The following is a 20,223-nucleotide window of genomic DNA, read 5'->3' on the forward strand; positions in this document are numbered from 1 at the left end:
CCAAAAAGGCCATTACATTTATAACCTGAGCTTGCCACGAGACACAGAAACAAGAATAACGCCAGGATTTAACGGTGTAAGGGAATATTTCATGTTTTAGATTGATTTGAATATCCTCTCATGCATATTCAAATCAAACACTTTGTGTGCATATGCATCTACATAATATGGGTACACACTTTTTTGGGGGGGGGGTCGGAGCAGTATAAAAAGTTATTCCAGCACCAATCATAGGAGATCGTGTGAAAATACATTGTATTTGATCAAAACAAACATTATATTAATTTTCTTTGGCAGGCTTCTGAAATGTGTCATTGGTTAAAAATAACTTTATATGCACACAAATAGGTAAAACAGATACAAACATGTAAAGTATGTTTTTGAGTTACAATGGTCGGGTGAGAATCGATCAAGTCAACAAACTCTGTGCTGTTTCACCATTTTATTCATGTTAACACCAACCTCATAATAAAGCCTAAACAACCAGGCCTTCATACATTCCCCCTTTTGAGCTGCACAAATCAACATGACTTACACTTAAAAATAGAGACAGTGCATATTATGTATGTATATACTGTACATAAATATTACATTAATATTGATTGCCCTTACATGACTTAAAAGATAAAAAAAAAAAAAAAAAAGTCAAAAGGTTTCAACAACAGGATTTCCCCAAGCCCGCATGAATATGTCTTAACTGCAGCTGATCAGGACAGAAATCATAATGATAATTACAAACAATCCACCAAATGGAGTGTAGTCAGATAACAGCGAAGGTTAACAACAAAAACAGAGAAATGAAAAAGGAGTGTGAGAGTGTGTGTGGTGTCTTCTGAATGTGAGAAAGGAGTGTGAGTCACCAGCAGGACAAACTTTTACAATATGTCCCTCTTCCCGGGTCCTGACCATCCAAATACCATGATGAATGCTGATGAGCTTGTTGCCATGACGACAGGGCAGCCACAGAGGCCACGAGGTTACTCGCGGCATGGGGTGATGTGGCAGGCTAGTGTGTGTGTGTGTGTGTGTGTGTGTGTGTGTGTGTGTGTGTGTGTGTGTGTGTGTGTGTGTGTCTGTGTGTGGTGGCGTGAGGTTAAAGGTTTTGGAGTGAAAGAGAAGGGTGCTGAACCTTTGCAGCTTTTGTGTTTAGCAGTGTTAAAACCAGAGTTTTGCATGTTTTAGCCCATTAACTACAAACCACGTGTAGTTTACGTCACAGCTCATCTTGCTATATTTAAGGAATGTTGATATTGTTCAAGCCAGAACGCCAAATTCACTATATTCAGTTTATGAATCATGAGGATTCGCTACTTTTCTTCATCCCATGTGACTGAAATCTGAATACCTCTGGGTTTCGAAACATCGGTCAGACAAAACATTTGAAGCTGCGGCTTTGGGGTTTAGAAAACTGTAAGAGGAATTCTTCCCCTATAAGTTAAAACCATAATCAGCAGAGGAATCAAGAATTAAACTACATGTAGTTACAGCCTTAAATAACAGTAACCACACACTTTGAATACCAATTAGCAGTCTCTTCAAAGTTTTGCTCGACTCTGCGCTAATTTTTGTTAAAGTTACATTATCTTAATCTTCAATCGTTAATGCAGCGCTTTTCAAATAAATCTGCACTTAAACTGCACCACTGACAAACATTAGTACCGACTTGATGTTTCATGTGATGAATTAAACAACTCAGTGGGCAAATATTTGTCTTAAACTCAAGCAAGTTTCAAGTTCTCAAAATGAATGGCGCCTTGAAACAGTAGGAAAAAAACATCCAATCTGAAACTGTCCTGCGTGCATTAAAAAACTGAGCGTGCATGACTTGTACAGTAGTTAAGGAGCTAAAACTTGCAAACACATTGGCTTAGTCCTTCAAGTGCCCTCCTAATAAAACGTAAAGGTTATATTATGTTCGACAAAAGCCGTATCCCATCCCATCTAAAACATTATCATCTAATTGAAAGCACCATAAGAGTCAGAAGATATGTTCAGGGAGATTAAAAACAAGGGGGGATGACATAAAAATCAACATAGACTACGCACGGCCACATCAGGTCAACGTTAACCAGGATTATTTGCTAATGGGGTGAGGCAGTGGGTGGATTAAAGCAAACACATGACCCTCGGCTGTGTCACGTGACCAAAAAAAAAAAAACTATTAGTGGAGTTTACAGCCATCATCCACACTGAAGAGTCAAATGAAAACATACAGTAAGGCTCGGTTACAGTCGTCTGCTACATTCTGGCCGCATGCAATCAGCATGGATCAACAGCATCTGCTGTCTTCTGCTGTGTGGTTAGCAGGTTGTCAAACACACAGAGGAAACATCTGTCCAGAGTTTGAAACAGAGTGGAGAATACACAGCAGGAACAGGACACATTTGTCTCATTACTGTTTTTGTACATGTTGTGTCATTGTGGCAAAATGATTAAGGTGCCTGCGCTCATCACACATTATTAAAATGTATCAAGTTGGTCAATATTTTGGCCTTGTGACTTGAAAAAGTGTGTAGCTATGAGGAATGAAAACTAAAGGATGCCTCTGACAGGGATGTCTATGAGAGAACAGAAATAGAAATGAGCAATTACCCAGCCTTACTGACACATATTGGGTTGTCTTTCTGTGGGCAGACTGTTCAGCATCTACTGTGCTGCCACTGCAGAGCTCAATGGGACAGAATCTGGTTTTGTAAACTGCATATGCCAAAATCTGTGGAAAAATAGCTGCACACTGACGCAGCAACTCTTAATTATTTTCTAGTCGACAGCACAATGGACTTAATATTGTTTAAGGGTGCAAAGGAAATCCGAGCGGAGCACCCCATTACTCATGACTCTGAATAATTTCTGAATATATGCGAAGGAATTAGTGTGAAGAAAGTGAAGATGAAGAAGACAACAAAGAAGAAACAGCTGATGAAGAAGAAGCAATCCTTTTGCAGAGCTTAGCTTCTGCCTCATTCACGGCACGCCGTTAACACCCCCTCTTCCCAGCCCCAAAAGCGACTCAACGTCTGATCTAGTCGTCTCCTTGGTGACACAAACACTAATCCCTCATTATGGGATGTAGGCTGCGGTGCCCCGAAGCCCCGTTTTTTTATTCCCATATCACACCACTCCAAACGGAGCAGATTACTGTAATCTGGGAACACTGGAGCAGACAGATTAGATTAAGCTCATTACACACATAAAATATGGGAAAAGGGGTTAAAAACACCTCAGTCCATTGGTTAAACACACTTGAGAGCACGCGCACACATGCACACACAATTTTTGGTCATCTATGGACACCAAAAGACTCTTGGTAGCTGGTATCAAATGTAAAACTTTAACTCCTCTGACAAATCTTCACTAACCTCTCAAAGGAAAGACAGGAATAAAAAAAAAAAAACAATTAACAGAGTGCAGATAAAGTCTGTAAAGCCGTACTTTTGAAGCAGCTTTCTGTAGCGTTTGTCTAGTTGAAGTGCAAATAAACCCGCCTCTCTCATCTCTATTAAACACATTTTAATGCTTTGCTTTAATTCCTGTGTCCCTTTGTAGCTACAGATGTGTTCTTAATTACTGTGGCAGGCGAGTAACCACAAGTGACACAAGTTACAGGATCAATTGACAGAATCATCAGGCTGGTTCATGCAGTTGTCATGGACATGAGCAGCACAGAATCATGCTCAAGGTTCTTTAAGTACCCACTGTAGTGTTTGTATATGAGTGTGTATGAGAGAGAGATGATATAACAGTATTTTAGCCAAGTCTCTGCGCTCCTCACTCTCCTCTCATCCGGTGCGTTTCCTTTTCAGCGATTCCAGCTGGAGCAGGAAGAAAAGTACATACATTATACATACATCTGAAATCAGAGGATGCATATACTCAGGCTAAAGTCATTAAAACTCACCTTTTACCACTCCACAGATTTCATGTTGACATCTAAAATTTCACTTATAATTCGCTATGTCACAATTCCAGTGGATCAGAAGTTTACATGCAATATGCTGACTGTGCCTTTAAACAGCTTGGAAAGAGCCCAAAAATGATTTCATGACTTTAGAAGCTTCTGATTGGCTCATTGACCTCATTTGATCATCTTGAGGTGAATCCATAGATGTATTTTAATGCTTCATTCATGTGCTCCTAGGATGATGTGACCTCATCATCCTCAGTGTGATCGACCTCAGTGTGTTCATGTGCGTCATGCTTCTGACCATCAACCCAGTGTTTACTTTCATCCACCATGTTTCAATTTCATGTGACATCAAGTTGGCAACATGTTACAAAGTTGTTGTTGTAGTTGTTTTTCCAACATCAGAGGGCATTTACGAGAAATTTCAATAATCAAAAACATGTTTTTCTGATAATACGCCATTAGACATTCTGAAAATTAAGTAGTAATGCTAATGGACTGACTGCAGAAAAGGGAATGTTTACAAGGATGAAATGTCAAGAATTGTGAATAACTGAGTTTAAATGCATTTGGCTAAGGTGTATGTAAATTTCAGAGTTCAGCTGTATGCACCAACATAATTTTGATGAAACATTTTATTTACCGACAGTACGCAGCGAGCCTTACCTCACTCTCCACCAACTTCAACCTGCCCAGTGCATCCTTGGCAGCGTCCTATGAAAAGAGAATTAAAGGTTTACACAGTAAGACCCTGCACGCACACACACACACACACACACACACACACACACACACACACACACACACACACACACACACACACACACACACACACACACAGTCAACAGTTAACCCTGATCCTGTACTCACCCTGTTTCCTTGGCTGGAGAATTTCTTCACAGAGTCAGCAAGTCCTTGGACTAAACGTCGCAGCACATTTTCATACTCTGCAGATGTGGTGAAGGGAGATGTGGGTTACGTGCTTGAGAGGTTAAGACATCCACTCACATGTTGGTAATGTACATACTCGTGTGTATTCTGTGTGTGCGAGTTACCCGACAGCAGAGCAGGGGAGCCTCGCTCCAGCTGTGCTTTCTGCCACTGCAGTCTGTGGTTGACCTCCTTGTGCTGATGGATGAGGTCAGATGGTGGATCCCGTCGTGCCTTACGGTACTCTGCTATCTGAGAGACAGACGCAGTGACTGACAAGACCTTCACGCCTTCGGGGGCCATTACAAGCATTAGATAGGTGGATGGATGACGTAAACACACACAAATACCTTTCTCTCCAGCCGCTCCCTGTCGTAGTTGAGGAGGCTAAAACTGTGGAGTTTGTACTGGGGAGGGGAGTTGCTGGGATGGCTGCTCCTACTGCTCGCTTCATGTCGGGGTTTAGACCGAGGAGATGGAGCCTGATTCAAACAAACACACACACTCTGAGACTTTGGTGAATAATATATTATATATATATTTATATATATATCATGCATTTATAGAGCAGTTGCAGAATCATGACTGTAGTATGTGCTTTGTATTTCTTTTATCTTTACCATTTATTGTCTGTTCTTAGTTGTTGGTCTTGGTCCTAAGTGGCTACTTTTTATGAATTGTTTTATTGGTAATTGTTGTTGTTGTCTCCTCTTGATACATCTGACTATCCAGTTTTTAAGTTAGCACAATGACAAACACTGTTTTGCACGTGAAATGTTAAATAACAATGTTCCAAATGCAAACCTGGCTGGCTGGAGCCTTTGTGACGAGTTTGTAAGTTATTCCTGTGTCCTCTCAAGGAACCACACTCACACCCTAAAATACAGGGATTGGTTCTGCTTCACTTTCCTTCCACTATCAACACACGTGCAGGTCAGGGGAACTGAAAATTCACTCACCCGTTCCTTTTGTCTCTCTGGAGGAGAAAGGGAGGACACGGGATCGAGAACCAGCCACTTCTCTGTCACTGGATAGACATCAACTCCTGATAAAGGCTCTCTGATCTTCACCCTCACCTCTAATTTGCCACCTGTAGCTTTACGTCCATCCATCACCTAGAAAACACATACACTGTTATATCTATTGTGTAATTGTCTGAATGCATTGGTTTGACTTGTCTTTAACACTCACCTCGATGATCTCTCTGATGTCACAGTGGTTTTCCAGACCCTCTAGCTTCAGCTGAGCAGTGCCCACCACTTTGTCTGTCTTAAACAGGCCTCTGTAAACACAGAGAGAGAAGAAGACAACATAACGAACATTACATTTACAGTATAAATCATGAAGACAAACAAAAGAGCTTATGTCTGTGTTGCCCCAAAGCTGTTGTGGTGTTTACCCCTTGTGGATAATTTCAAACTTGATGCCTTTGGACTGGACGACTCGTTTGAAGCCTCTGTGGCCGCGGTTGATATTAAGTTTGAACTGTTCCTTAAACTCAGGACTGCTGCTGTTCTTTACTGTGCTGGTTTTGTCCCTCTGAGCCTCCTCCTACACACACAGTGAACGCATAAATACATCTAGATATAAACAGAGTGAAACATCCATCTACTCACTGAGTGTGAAAGATTCTTACCGCACTGGGAAAAGGAAACTCAAACTTCACACTGGCATCCAGATCGTTCGGTGAGACACCTGAAGGCAGAGACGGAGGTGGGTGTGAACACACATTTGACACATTACTCCCTGGGTATGTCAGAAACGCAGACCTGCCTTCAGTACCTGAGGGAGTTGGTAGATTGATGCCTCTGATGATGAATAGCATCAGCTCATTAGGAGTCAGGTTGGAGTAGATCCTACAAAACAACAAACAGGAGTCATGACCAGTCAGAAACAGCAGTCACAGACAGCTTAGTGAGAGCCAAACAATCCTGACTCTTAAATGAGTCACTGCCAGAGTCACCTCGCTGTTAGCCTAGTATGATGCTGGAGCAGAGCCAGAGTGAGGCACAGTGAGTCACTCTGACTCATCTACTGCACATGGAATGCAATCCTCTTGTTGTCTAAAAAAATGTTGTTTTCAAAATAAACAACTGGTGTGTTCATCTAGAACCTTTAAAATCAAATACACATTCAGTTCAGTTTTAAAGCCTCTGAAAAAAAAAAATGAAGTTCGGGATTAAAATGAAATGATTCTTAAATAAAATTACGACAACCCATTAATCTACTTTCAGGGACATTAATACCAGGATGGACAGCAAAAAAAAAAAAAAAAAAAAAAGAGTTCCACTCACAAATCCACAGTATAAAAGAATTCCTGTAACTGTGATGCAACGATTATGCAACCAGAGTTAATAATTACACACAAATAAAAGCAAACGTGGGCAAACACACAGCAATGCACGACCACACCCAGTAATCATCTGTGTCAGTTTTAAAATAATATAGTAGTTTTTATGGGAGAGCCACATAATGTGAACAAACAAAATGGTTAGAAGCCTTCTGAAGACATACAGACAAGGCATGTAGCAACAACAAAGAATTACATGTTTTATACTAATTATAATAAGAATTTGGATGTTTTGTGCATTCAATGATAAACAAGACTAAGAATTCAGAGCTATGCTAGCAGTTCTGTGAGGTGGTACTTGGACACAGTGGTGCTTGGAACTCTCACAAGTTAATGTTCAGCAGGACTATTTATCATGTTCACCATTTAATTGTAGTTTCTAAGCAAGTGTTCAGTAATTAACACAAAATAAAGCACCAGAGCCTGACTGAACTATTGGTCAATATAAGTCATATTACAGATATACTGATATGTGCCGTTATGATTTTCATTTGATTTTTTAAAAAGAGTATAATGCAGAAAAAGATGCTGGGAGTAATGTATAATTATAAAATTCCCAGTAAAATGTACCGTTTCATTGCACTGATTAAACCTGTTTTGTCCTCGTTAAGCACATGCTATATACATAATAACATATTATCCGTAATCTATGAGTTTATTGCTCACTTGACAGTGTTGAAAGTCCTCTCTTCTGTACGGCACTTGGGGACAGGCTGGCCCTTGGCGTGGGCATTCTTCAGTATCTCTATGTTCTTCATACACTCCTCAGACAGCCTCTCAAACCTGGGAGAGGCAGAGATGGTCTTTACACACAAATGACAATATTTCATTATGAAATCTTTCAAGCTGGTTTCCAGGCAATGACAATATTTTTTAAAGTGTATCCAAGGAAAAAGGGAGCAATGCCGATTCTTCAGGAACTTGAAAGAAAAAGTGTCAGGCATGATATGTGACAAGTATGTGAAAGAAAATCTGAAGAACACATACAAAATATGCAGAGTGGTATGAAGGTCACACTTTATGCATTATGGTGATGAGCTGCTTTGTGTAAAATCGATCTGTGCGTTTTCACAGTGACATCACACTCCTGTGCTGTGCTTAAGTACTTATTGAATCAATCAAATTAAAAGATAATAAAATTATTATTCTCATAACACATTAAGCAGGTAATTTGCTTGTATTTTCTGTTTATAATCCAATACAAAATTACTTAATTAGACAGGATTATCAAATTGAAGACTTTGGGCTTTTGTAAATAATAATGGCATTTGTCATTTTATGTGTTGTTTGGTAAGTTTAATAATCAGCTGTATGTGATGTTTCTGTCATGAGAAATAAACATTAATTCAGTGATTAATGTAATAAATGTGTTATCTGCCTTTTGCTTAAACACCAATTACAAGTTTAACCAACAAAAACAACATTGTTAATTGAGTAACATATCTACTTAACTCAACTTCTACCAGCAGATAAGAATAGATTATTCAAGATTCAAGAAGCTTTATTTATCCCGAGGGAAATTGCTTATATATTCCATCATGGCTGCAGATAACATCTATGATAAATTTCACAAATACACACATACAGAACTACAATTGAAGAATTTCTCTTACTTCAGAGCCTCAGCCACACTGCCCAGTGTTATAAACTGTTGACAGTAGCCCAGACATTTCTGTAGATTCAAATGCAGAACAAAAGAAGGTGTGGGTAAGAACACAGACAGTAGCTAAAGATAATAAGATAGACACCAATTGAAAGTTGGTCTATTTAAAAAGCTGCACAACAAGAAAAGTGATGACTAATCTTTAAGGCCATAAGCCGGTCACTGATACACAGCAAGATTTAGAGTGGTGCACTTTCATATAAAAAGGGCAGGAGAAGAGAGGCATGCTCAGACCTCGTGCTGCTTCCGCAAAAGATCCATCAGGCCGCGGTACTGTTCGCTGGAGCGAGGGGAGAGAGGGGAGGTACGGGAGCGAGCCAGGGAGTAGTCCTCCTCACTGACCGGAGCAGTGGGAATCTGACAGGAAAGAAACAATTACTAATGTAGTGAAAAACAAAGCAAAAATGTGTATAGGTCAATAAGGAAATAAAAACAAGAGGACACTCAGAGATCACTTGCTTTTTTACTAAACTACATAACTGCCCCCAATTCAATTTGAAGTCCGATTTTATTTTGATTCGCGACACAGTTTTGGGGATGCCAGATACAGAAAAACAGCAAATCTAATCAGCTGTTCTGTTGCAGAGGCCTCTATCTGACTTGCTGTCCACTAAAAATTATGAATATCTGTTTCTAAGCTTGTGTGATGTTCTGCAGAAAGACAGGAAGACGAACTAACAGAGGCGCAAGATTAATATTTTTGGTAATTACACTGCTGCTCTGAGTCAGACAGAAATATGTGGCTTATATGAGGCAAAGATGTTAAGATGAAAGTGAGGCAATATGAAAGGCAGTCATATGGGATAAGTGGCAACTCTTTGGAATAAGAATAGTGGAATGACACTGAGACTACGCGCATAGACTCACTCTCACTCGCACACAGGTGCCACAAACACACAGAAGGTGAGACCATGAGGATCACAAAGGTGTTTTGATTTCACCCCATGTTTCCCTCCTCCAGTCCTCTATTTTTGTCATACTTTGTGTTAACACACCTCACACATTTGGTTGCTCCTTTGACGACATGCTCCACACAACACACACACACACACACACACACACACACACACACACACACACACACACACACACACACACACACACACACACACACACACACACGTTCTGGTCATTGATTTGCACATAAGAGTATATTTATAACCTTGCTGATATCGACAGGTAGGCCAGACTTGGCAGCGGTGATCATGGGGTCCAGTCCCTTGGCATGTCTTAGGTGTTGTGCCGCTCCCGTCATGTCCTACAAACAACCAAACAGTGGTAGTTGATCACTCATAACACAGCAACTCAACAGATATTCAAGACTTCAATAAAACAACAGGCAGGGGCATCTACCAAAAACACGAAGATGGCAGGGAATCTATCTACAGCAAAGAAAAAAAGAAAAAAGATCCACAGCTTACCTTCATCTGTTTGGAGCGCAGTGCTGCGCGCAAAAAAGCCTGTCGCCTTAGCAACAGGAAATCAACTTGCTGCTGAGCTACAAGGATAATTTAGAGAAAAAGAAGTGACACATCTGCAGGTACCACTCGAACACTTTGTGTGACACATTTTGTGTGTGCAGGCAAGCAGCGAGGTGTGCAAGTGCAGACACAACAACACTCAGAACACACCTTTGGGTCCCAGTTTTAGAGCTGAGGAGCCTCCAGGAGCCTGAGGAGCTGGAGATTTTGCTTTCTGGGCAGGTGGACGCACTGCAGGCTGAGATAGAAAATATGACTTAAGGGATCATCAGACAAATGCAATGATCAAAACATACAGATTGTTTCTCTTATGGGTGTAACTTGTAAGAAACAGACAGAATTCAAAAGTAGCTCCAAAACTACAATGGGCAGCAACCGCTCACTCCTGCTCCAATACTGGACCTGTAACTCTTTGCGATAGCTATCTTTGGCTGTAGCAACTAGCTGCTGTTAGCACGTAGCTGTTGGCTGTGGAGTTAAGTGGCCTCTAGAGTGATGGGATTCTCCTTGATACGGCAATTGAAAACAGATAGAGAACAGACTGGGACTAAACCCAACCTCTCAGACAAACAGATGTCAGTTTAAAGACAGGGGATACAGTACAGAGGTGATTTACAGTGGAGCTGACCAGGAATATGGCTCCAGGGATGAGAAGAGGCGGGGACAGGAGAAGTGTGAGGCAGCATAGGACCAAGAGAGAGTCAGGCGTCAGAAGTGGTTAAAAACGGCGTGTTGAGTAGGAATATTTTCACATCTTACTCTGGTTTTGCAGAGTCAATCCTCAATAACAGTGTAGATTGTGGAAATACACGCCAAGACGGTGTTAATAAGTTTATGTTAACTTTGACTGAAGTTTGTTTTACGATGAGTTAACAAGGTAATTAGGCTTGTCTTAAGTAAAAGAGAGAAACTTTATTTCTGACAGTGTACACTTTTTTCTGTTTAGTAAGGAAAAAAGGTTTAGATATGTCTCCTTTCTTGGCATTTTGAGAGTTTATTTTTACTGGGGCTAGCTGGTAACAAATTGCCTTTTTAAACTCCAACAGCTTGAGAAACCTGCAAGCTTGATTAAACATTTTTTATTTATTGCAAGAGTTAAGTCTTGACTAAATTTAATAGTAAGTTACTGTTTTGTAAATAACCAAAGAATCTGAGATCTCAAGCATAGGTTTACGGAATATGCAGGAGGTGCAGCAGAGAAAACAGTAATGATTCAATAACCTGCCAAAGAAGCTAGCATGGCAAACAATGACACATTGCTAGCTTTCGTTAAAAGACGAACAAAGCAGATTCCTTGGCTGCACAAAAATAACGTGACAATTTGGTAGTGTTTTGTTGTTGTTTTTTACCCTGGCAGCCTCTTTCTGTCCATCCTCTTCTTCATCTTCTCCATCTGCATCCTGATTAGCTATTTTCATAGCAGTTTCCAGGACACCCATGAAGTTCTGCTGACCCCCCTCTGAGCCCTGAAGTGGTGGACAGCCTAGAAAAAGCAACACGGGTATGACTCACTGTAACTATACGGTACAGTGCAAGCTGTCCGGAAACACTGATGGAGAAAGTTACCTGGTGGCACAGGGAGATCCGACAAGCTTACAGGTCTTCCGGCTTTGTGAGCCTTGATAGCATCCTGGTATTGCTGTAACGAAAAGAGAAGATGATCGATAATCCTATTATCTAAACGCAAGAATTACCACCTTGTAGTTGTTTGCCTCCGCACACGAGTAAATCTGCCTCCACATCTGTCTAGACTCATATCATATACTGTATGCAGTGAAGACGTTGAAGGAATTTAATAAAAGGTATCATTAAAAAGGTATTTATTGGTGATGTTGTCTATGTTGACACTTTATAGTGCAGAGAATAATTTCCCGTAAGAAACATGCTGTCTTCACTTAGAAACTATTTTTACAGAGGGGTACAGAGGACTGATAGAGGGCTTCATCGCACGGTGCAATGACAATCACCTGAAAATTGTCATCTTGTCATGTTTGGAGAAAACTACACTCATGAAAGAGACTATACTTATTACTCAAAAGCCCATAATACATATTCAAGACTAGATTACTTATGTTTAAATCAGATTTAGAAAAAGTAAAACAAAGCAAAATACATATATCAGATCATGCCACAATACCTATGGAGCCAACGCTGGCGACAGAAAAAGGTGTATCAAATTGGAGATTAAACAACTCTCTTTTAAATGATATTGAATTTAAAACTAGAATAGCAACAACAATAAAACAATATATCAAGATTAATGATAATGGAGAAGTCTCCCCCCTAATGGTTTGGGAGGGAGCTAAAGCAGTCATTAGAGGGGAGATAATAGCCTTTTCTTCACTAAAGAGAAAGCAAAGAGAAAAGGAAAGAAATAACTTGGAAAGTAAACTGACAAGATTTCAAGAAGAAAATAAAAAGAGATCAGACAAACAAATTCTTGATGAAATAGATCAAATTCAAGAAAGAATAGATTACCTCCATATGGAACAAATAGAAAGGGCCAAGCAAAAACATTATGACAGTGGACAAAGGGCCCAGAAACTTTTAGCATGGAGGTTACGAAGCCAGAAAAATAAAGCTAGTATATTAAAAATTAAAGATAGATATTACCAAAAATTGTATACTCTGGAAACACAGGAAAATCAGATAGAAAAAATTCAAAAGTATTTGGAATATATCACTGTGCCAGAAATAACGGAAGATCAAAATAATCATTTAATTAAGTCAATAATGGAGACAGAATTGTATGATATTATAAAAAAGACTAAAAATGAGAAATGTCCAGGAAGTGATGGATTCACAAATGAGTGATTTCAAGCTTTATCCACACCTCTGCTATGTAAAACCTTTAACTGGGCTCTGGAGAACAGACAATATGCATGTCATCACATTTATTCATAAAGAAGGTAAAGAACTAACAGATTGTGCCTCATATCGCCCAAGATCATAAATTACTCACTTCAATTCTTGCAAATAGACTAAAATCCATTATTCCTAACATTATAAATCCTGATCAGTCAAGTTTTGTCTCCAATAGAACTCTGGGGGATAACATTAGAAGAACCTTGAATATAATAGAAAACTCTTTAAAGACAAAAAGACAAATGCTTATCTTAATGCTAGACGCAGAAAAAGCGTTTGATAGGGTCTCCTGGTCTTTCATATTTGAGGTGTGTCAAAAATGTAAATTTAATGATATATTTATCAGCTGGTTAAAAATTAGATATAATACACCTAGGGCAAGAATATGAGTAAATGGTATAATATCAGATTTTTTCAAGAAGAAACACAAATTGGCAATATATGCGGATGATTTGATCCTCTACCTAACTAATATATCACAATCCCTGGAGGTAGTTATGGAGGAAATAAAACAATACAGTGCAGTGTCTGACTATAAACTAAATATGGGTAAATCAGAAGCAATGATAGCTGGGCACATACTATCAGATCTAAATATAACCTAAAATGGCAACAAAATAAATTGAGATACTTAGGGGTGACCATTTGCCAAGACTTGAATAAGCTTTGGAAAGTCAAATTAAACAAGACTTACAAAAATGGAAACTGATCCCACTAACAATAACAGAGAGTTGATATTATGAAAACACACATTTTACCAAGATTTCTATGTCTCTTTCAAAATTTGGCAATTTATATACCAAAAAAAGAACTTAATTCAATGGTATAAAATTATTAATACATTTATTTGGAGAGAAAGAAAACCTTGTATAAAACTTAAGATGCTCAAAACAGCCAAACTACACGGGGGACTAGCTCTCCTAAATGTAATTAATTATTACTATGTTGGTCCAGTCAAACCGGTCACTGTCTGGTAATGTAACTTCTCAGAGGCAAAGTGGAAAGAAATTGAAATTCAACAAATGGGCAAATATTGGAATATGTATTTATCTGCTAAAATAACTATCAATGACACCATAAAAAATCAGAACACATGTATAAGAAATACAATAATGGCCTGGGTAAAAGTTACAAAACCAAAGGATATTCAAAAGGATCTAATATTTATGAGAGAGATTACGATGGACAGGGAATTTAAATCAACTTTGAATGACAATACTTATTAAAAACTGGGCAAGTAAAGACTTGACTCGATATAGTCAGATAGTTACAGATATAGGAATAGAGACTTTTGAGAATTTATCAAAACTATATAACCTACTGAAATCAGACTTTTATAAATATTTACAATTGACACGTTACCTTGGGATAGAACTAGGACTACATAAAACAATGAAGGACAAACACCCTTTAATAGCTTGTATATTAAACATCTAATAAACATATATTAGGTCGGACCTATCGTATTGTTGAAGAAGAATTTAGAAGTCAGAAAACTAAAGTAATTACCAGCTGGGAGAAGGAACTGAACTCAACTATATCACCAGAAATATGGAAGGAGATAAGTAATAATACATTGAAAACCACAAGCTCAACCATTTGGAGAGAGTACTCTTGGAAAATCCAACTACGCTTCATTATAACACCTGTTATTCAAGCTAAGTACTCTAAGGATGTAACACCAAGCTGTTAGCAAAAATGTAGTGAGATAGAAGCTAACCACACCATTCTTCTCTTGTTCAATGTTGCAGCAATATTGGATTGAAGTATGTGAAGCTATGGACTCCATATTTCAATGCCCGAACAACTACTACTTGGTAGAACACCACAGCCTCTCTCTCAGCAAACCGATAAGTATCTCTTTAAATTTTTTCGAGTAGCTGCACTTAAGCAGATAACCAAAAACTGGCTGAAACCAGCAGCACCTCAACTAAGCAAATGGAAGGACTTAATTAATGAAATATATAAAATGGAAATAATAAATCACAGGATAAAGAATTTATCTAAACTGATGTGTAAATATTTGTTTATTTAATGGATTTCTTTTTTTCTTTTGTTATTGTGGAATGGGTCTGGGGAAATGTACAGTAGTTACCGTAAAACTGAGTGATATGTAACTACTGTTATATACTACTATTGTTGTATTGTACTATTAATTTGAAACAAACAAACAAATATAGTATAAAAAACTAAATTTGTTATCTGCAAAACCACTGGGCTTGTGCTGTGACTACTGATATATGTCTATTAGTGTATAAATTCACTAAGAGCAACAGAAAAACAGTAAAGCTTGTATGTGTTCACATGCTTGGTCAACAAAGCTGATTTTGAACAGAGAAAGGCTATAAATTCTAAAACAAAAATGATTCACATCTTCGACCCTGCAGCTCAGAAGATCTAACCAGTCACCACAGTTTAGTGTCTCCAATTCAATACCTTCCCAAATGTGAAATATGGTCATAATCTTACCTTCTGTGGATAGTTATGGCATTGAATAATGGTCTGAAAAATGTTTTTGCAGACCTTTATGATGTCACAGTGAGGGTGATCTTTGACCTTTTGGTTGTAAAATGTGATCATTATTTTATCCTTTTAGACATTTCTGTGAAATTTTGTCAAATCCTGGCTTATGGCCAAGAACATGATTTTCTGAGGTCATGAGGTAGTGTACAGAAATCCCATCAAGGCATCCCTTCGACCATCAAAATCAAATCAGTTAGTCCTTGAGCCCAACTCCTCAAAGAGTTTCTGAGTTATTGAGTTCATAAGAACGGGACAAAGAGACAGACAGACAACTTGAAGCCTCGGCTGTTGTCGTCGTGGAGGCATATAAAAGCGCATTTGCAAAAAAAAAAAAAAAAACACACCACAATTTTCCATTCCTACACCAACACTAGAGGGGTCATCCAACATACAAAGAGGCGTTCTTGCATATAAAGATAAAAAGGACAAAAAACAATACCGTGCTTAAAGAAAGTACAAAAGCAAAACTCCCACATGGAAATCAATGTCATCAATGTGCATCCACTCCTACAAAAGCAATATATGTGTCCCACACCCATTTTCTGCCCTTTTTTTTCATGTTCTTGTTTTATCCATGTATCCTGCTTCAGCTGAATCTCCTCAATTTAGAGGTTTCCTATTTTTGGAACTGTGCCTTTCAACAATCCTCAGAGAGCAAGACAGACGTTATTGCGGGTTATTCTGGCAGGTAAAATGAGCAACAGTGGTAGTTACAGTCAAAACAACAGAGGGTATTTCCAGTCAAAATAAAATGAGTCACATGCGAGTTATTCAGGGAAATCAGAAAAACACACCACCATACAGCAGCACAGAGCCAGGAATACAAGCTGTGTAACAAATAGCTGTGTCTTTGAGAATATCCAATTCCTTGTTTGATTTTGCTTCAGTTATAAATAAAATATTAAACATCGGAGTTTGGAAAAACAAAAAATGGCTTTCAAAATCAACAATATGCGCGCAGGTGGTTGAGTGGTTAGAGCGCATGCCACATACACAGCCAACCCTGGTTCGATTCCGGCCGGAGGTCCTTTGCTGCATGTCACATCCCCCTCTCTCTCCCATATTTCCTATCTGTCTACTGCTTAATAAAGGTATTATTATTTTTATTATTATTTTATTATTATCATACAATATTTGATGTTAGTGAAGTGTACCTTGACAATGCGCTGGTGCATGCGAGCCTTGCGATCATCTCCTTTGCTCTTGGCTCCCTCTGCTGCCGATTTGTATATGTCCATCCTCTGCTGCAGGGCTTCTGCCACACTGCTGGGAGCAGGCAGTTCTTTGTAGGGCACACAAACACACACAAACCTTAATCTTTTTAAATTTAACATGCAACATTTTTATCATCTGCCCTTTGCTGATCTAGTCAGAAGGATGGATCAAATGGGGTCTTACCGGCAGTGGCCACCTGTGTTGGTGCAGGAGCAGCAGGGGCAGTAGGTTTAGAGGAAGACTGAGGAGGAGGAGGTGCACGGTGTTCTGCCACTACCTCTCCTGCAGATGATCAGGTGTTAGTGGAGGGTTAGACAGATATAGTATACAGTGATGAGTACATTATTCATGTTGAGCACAGATATGATGGTTTACTGCACAATGATTCAGTACAAGTTTAAGGCTTTTCTGTACTGCAGAAAGAACATTAAAGGCAGACTGATCTACACATGGTTCAGCTTGGAAAAGGGCAATGTGCACAAAAGAAAACAATGATATGTAAAAGCATGTGGTGCAGTAAAAATATTGTTTATGCAAAAATGCAAATTATATGGACCAAGCACATAACCTTGTGGCACCCCTTGATTATTATGAGGGGGGTTGATGTGAGACCACCACTACATATACCCTGTACTCAATAAGAAATATTAGACACATCATGATCATCCAAAACGAAAAACATAGTTTGTTTAATAATTGTGTCAATAGCATTTAAAAGCATTTTAAAGGTCAACACAGATAGTAATAAAAAAAATGCAGCTGTATGCATCTGAACCCAAAGATATGAACAGCACAGTGCCAGACTAGCTAATATAAGCATTTAAGATTCTTTTAAATAGATTTTAAATTACACTGACCAGGGGGAGGAGGCAGTGAGCTCAGGTCTACTGGTTTGTCTCCGTCTATCGCCTCCACCAACATGTCCAGCTTCTGAATGAAGGGAAGTCAACTCTTTTAGGATTGAATTTTGGCTTTTTTTTTTTTACATGCACACAAACAAATAGATGGATTTGTGTGATAACATCAACATTGATTCAGTTACCTTGGCAGTGAGGTAGTGCTGCTTGGCCAGGTCAATGTTGCCACCCTGTTTGGCATGTATGGCGGCCATCTTGTACTCCCGCTGTCTGTCCAACACTGCCTGTTTGAGCTCTGAATGGAGGAGGGGCATATGTGAGGTTTTTTTTGCGTCATACAAAAAATGAGAGAAAGAAGAAAATAGGAGTAAATAAGCTGTGATTAAAAGCTCAGGAGGAGAGTAATACTTGTGTGTGTTTACCTGAGTGCTGTGCGTCAGGCTGGCTGGGGGTGAGTGGAGAGATGGCAGGTGTTTCTGGGGTGATGGCAACAGCTTGTTTTTGGGGTGGGGTCAGAAGCATTGGCTTTGCATTAGGAGCTGGTGGTGGAGCCTCCCTCAGTGGTTTCTGATTTGTGGGAGGAGAAGGCATCAACTCAGGTTGAGGAAGTTCTCGCTCCTTAATCGGTTCAGACTCGGCTGTAACGTTGGCCTTTCCACCGAGAGCAACAGGAGGCGGCATCTCCTCCTCATTAACTGGTTTTCCCTTCCTGGCAGATGTCAGCATGGACTGCAGTGTCTATTGTTCAAGAACAAAAATTACATTTATAAGTTTTTAACATTAAAGAGACAAATGTAAACCTTAAGAATATCAAGTACAAGACTCAAATATAAGAGGCTCATTTGGATTTAGATGTGACTTTTTTTCTTGTTCATTTTACCTTTAACCCACGGTCATATCTTCGAACTTTACTAGTCTCCCCTGCAGCTTTGGCATTGGAAATGGCTGTCACATACATGTCAATGCGGTCCAACAGACGGGATTCCACCCCAGTTGCACCACTGGGGGCAGCAGGAGGAGCAGAGCGGGATGTGACACCTTGTTTGGCAGCAGTTGGAGTGACGGCAGGAGGAGTGGGAGCAGGAGTTTGTTCGTCGTCATCCTCTAAAACCTCATTCAGTTCTGCCTGAAAAGGGACAGATAAAGATATTTAAAGCAATCTAACAAGCTTGGTTAAGCTTCTGGTCACCATTTTCTCAGTTAATCAAGAGAGAATTCAGTCTGTGAAATGTCAAAAATAGTTACATATTCCCATTACAATTTGCCAGAACACAAGCATTGTTAAACATTGACTAATCAAAACGATTCTAAATTAATTTTCTGTCAACTAATCAATGCATCCACTAACTGCTTCATCTTAAAAGGGTGAAAACTGTACGGGTGTGTTACCAGAAGATCCTCATCATCCAAATCATCATCCCCCATTTCCTCGTCATCCAGGTCCTTCATACAAAGAGCTGCCATTCGCTCTATTTCCGCCATTGCAACAGGAGCTGAATTGACAGAACATTATAAACAGCATTTAAGCACAAGCATATTGATGAGGCAGAAAGTGGAAAACTGTGCTTCACACTGGAAGACATCTACGCATGACATGGGTGGAAAGAAATTACTTATTTTCTCACTTTTGCCTTCACTTTTCCTCCCCTGTGATCTCCCCCCTCCTCCGCCTCCCACCAGGTTCAGCAGCTCTGCCTCCAGCTCATCATCATTTCCCTCATCATTCATCCCTCCGTCCGGGGACAGGTCAAGCAGCAGACCCATCTGAGACACAGTGAGACACAGACAAGGAAAGACAGGGAGAGAGCTGCTGAATCATACCTGTTGTTGACGTATTCACAGCAGGTATCATTTACACATCTCATTATCAGACATGATGGTGGTTACCTGTTTGGCTCGCGCTGCCCCTTGACCCCGGGGTGGGGGGTTACGACTGCGACTCATGGGCTCTGACTACCTAAAAGTAAACGAGGGATTAAAAAAGTGGAGCCAATGGAAAGAGGGAGAGAGGTTATGAACGTGTCGATAAATGACAGTAGCCACTGTAAGTGCGCATGTATAGACGTCAACAGCAGTCACTTTGTGCCATTTTATATATGATCTTAAACTGTTCCGTCCGCCTTGTATCGAGCTACGTTCTATACTCATGTTAGCAAACAGCTAAAACAATATAATAATTAAAATTTAACATAGCTAATGAATGTAGAGGCACGCTATTTACCTTGTCACTTTCACGTAACGTGTTGTTAGGTTTACAGCTTGTAGGGTCGGTTATCTGTATCCGATAACTGATCAGAGGCAAGACGAGAAAAGACGGAACCTATGTAAGCAGGCCGGTTTATTTCAATCTTTAGTTGGAGCTTTCAAAACAAGAACGGCAGCTGTGGAATTTACTTCCTACATTGCGTCTCCAATGGCAACGCACACCGCGCTTT

At 39.5% G+C, this 20,223-nt stretch overlaps 1 protein-coding gene across 1 annotated transcript; it reads right to left on the bottom strand.

Annotated features, from left to right (window-relative positions):
* Positions 1-427: 427 nt before the first annotated feature.
* On the bottom strand, positions 428-20,213 carry cc2d1a (coiled-coil and C2 domain containing 1A). The gene is made up of 28 exons (XM_030429133.1): positions 20,010-20,213; positions 19,676-19,745; positions 19,414-19,552; positions 19,178-19,281; positions 18,669-18,914; positions 18,211-18,526; positions 17,974-18,083; positions 17,789-17,861; positions 17,115-17,213; positions 16,871-16,998; positions 11,895-11,967; positions 11,678-11,811; positions 10,479-10,566; positions 10,269-10,345; positions 10,010-10,105; positions 9,082-9,204; positions 8,798-8,856; positions 7,851-7,967; positions 6,617-6,690; positions 6,471-6,529; positions 6,234-6,385; positions 6,026-6,116; positions 5,794-5,949; positions 5,185-5,316; positions 4,960-5,086; positions 4,775-4,851; positions 4,571-4,618; positions 428-3,812 (listed from the first exon to the last, which is right to left on the bottom strand). The coding sequence occupies exons 2-28, from the start codon at positions 19,730-19,732 to the stop codon at positions 3,780-3,782; spliced, it is 2,988 nt and encodes a 995-aa protein (XP_030284993.1). The 5' UTR covers positions 19,733-19,745; positions 20,010-20,213; the 3' UTR covers positions 428-3,779.
* Between the last annotated feature and the right edge of the window lie 10 nt (positions 20,214-20,223).

The sequence above is a fragment of the Sparus aurata genome, chromosome 1, assembly GCF_900880675.1.
Source record: "Sparus aurata chromosome 1, fSpaAur1.1, whole genome shotgun sequence".
NCBI classification, from domain to species: domain Eukaryota; kingdom Metazoa; phylum Chordata; class Actinopteri; order Spariformes; family Sparidae; genus Sparus; species Sparus aurata.

Excerpts from the sequence above, each read along its gene's own strand:
- cc2d1a (XM_030429133.1), bottom strand. The coding sequence starts at position 19,732 with ATGAGTCGCAGTCGTAACCCCCCACCCCGGGGTCAAGGGGCAGCGCGA. Across the intron at positions 6,530-6,616 it reads CAATCTACCAACTCCCTCAG|GTGTCTCACCGAACGATCTG; the intron begins GTACTGAAGGCA and ends CTCTGCCTTCAG. Across the intron at positions 5,950-6,025 it reads ACATCAGAGAGATCATCGAG|GTGATGGATGGACGTAAAGC; the intron begins GTGAGTGTTAAA and ends TGTGTTTTCTAG.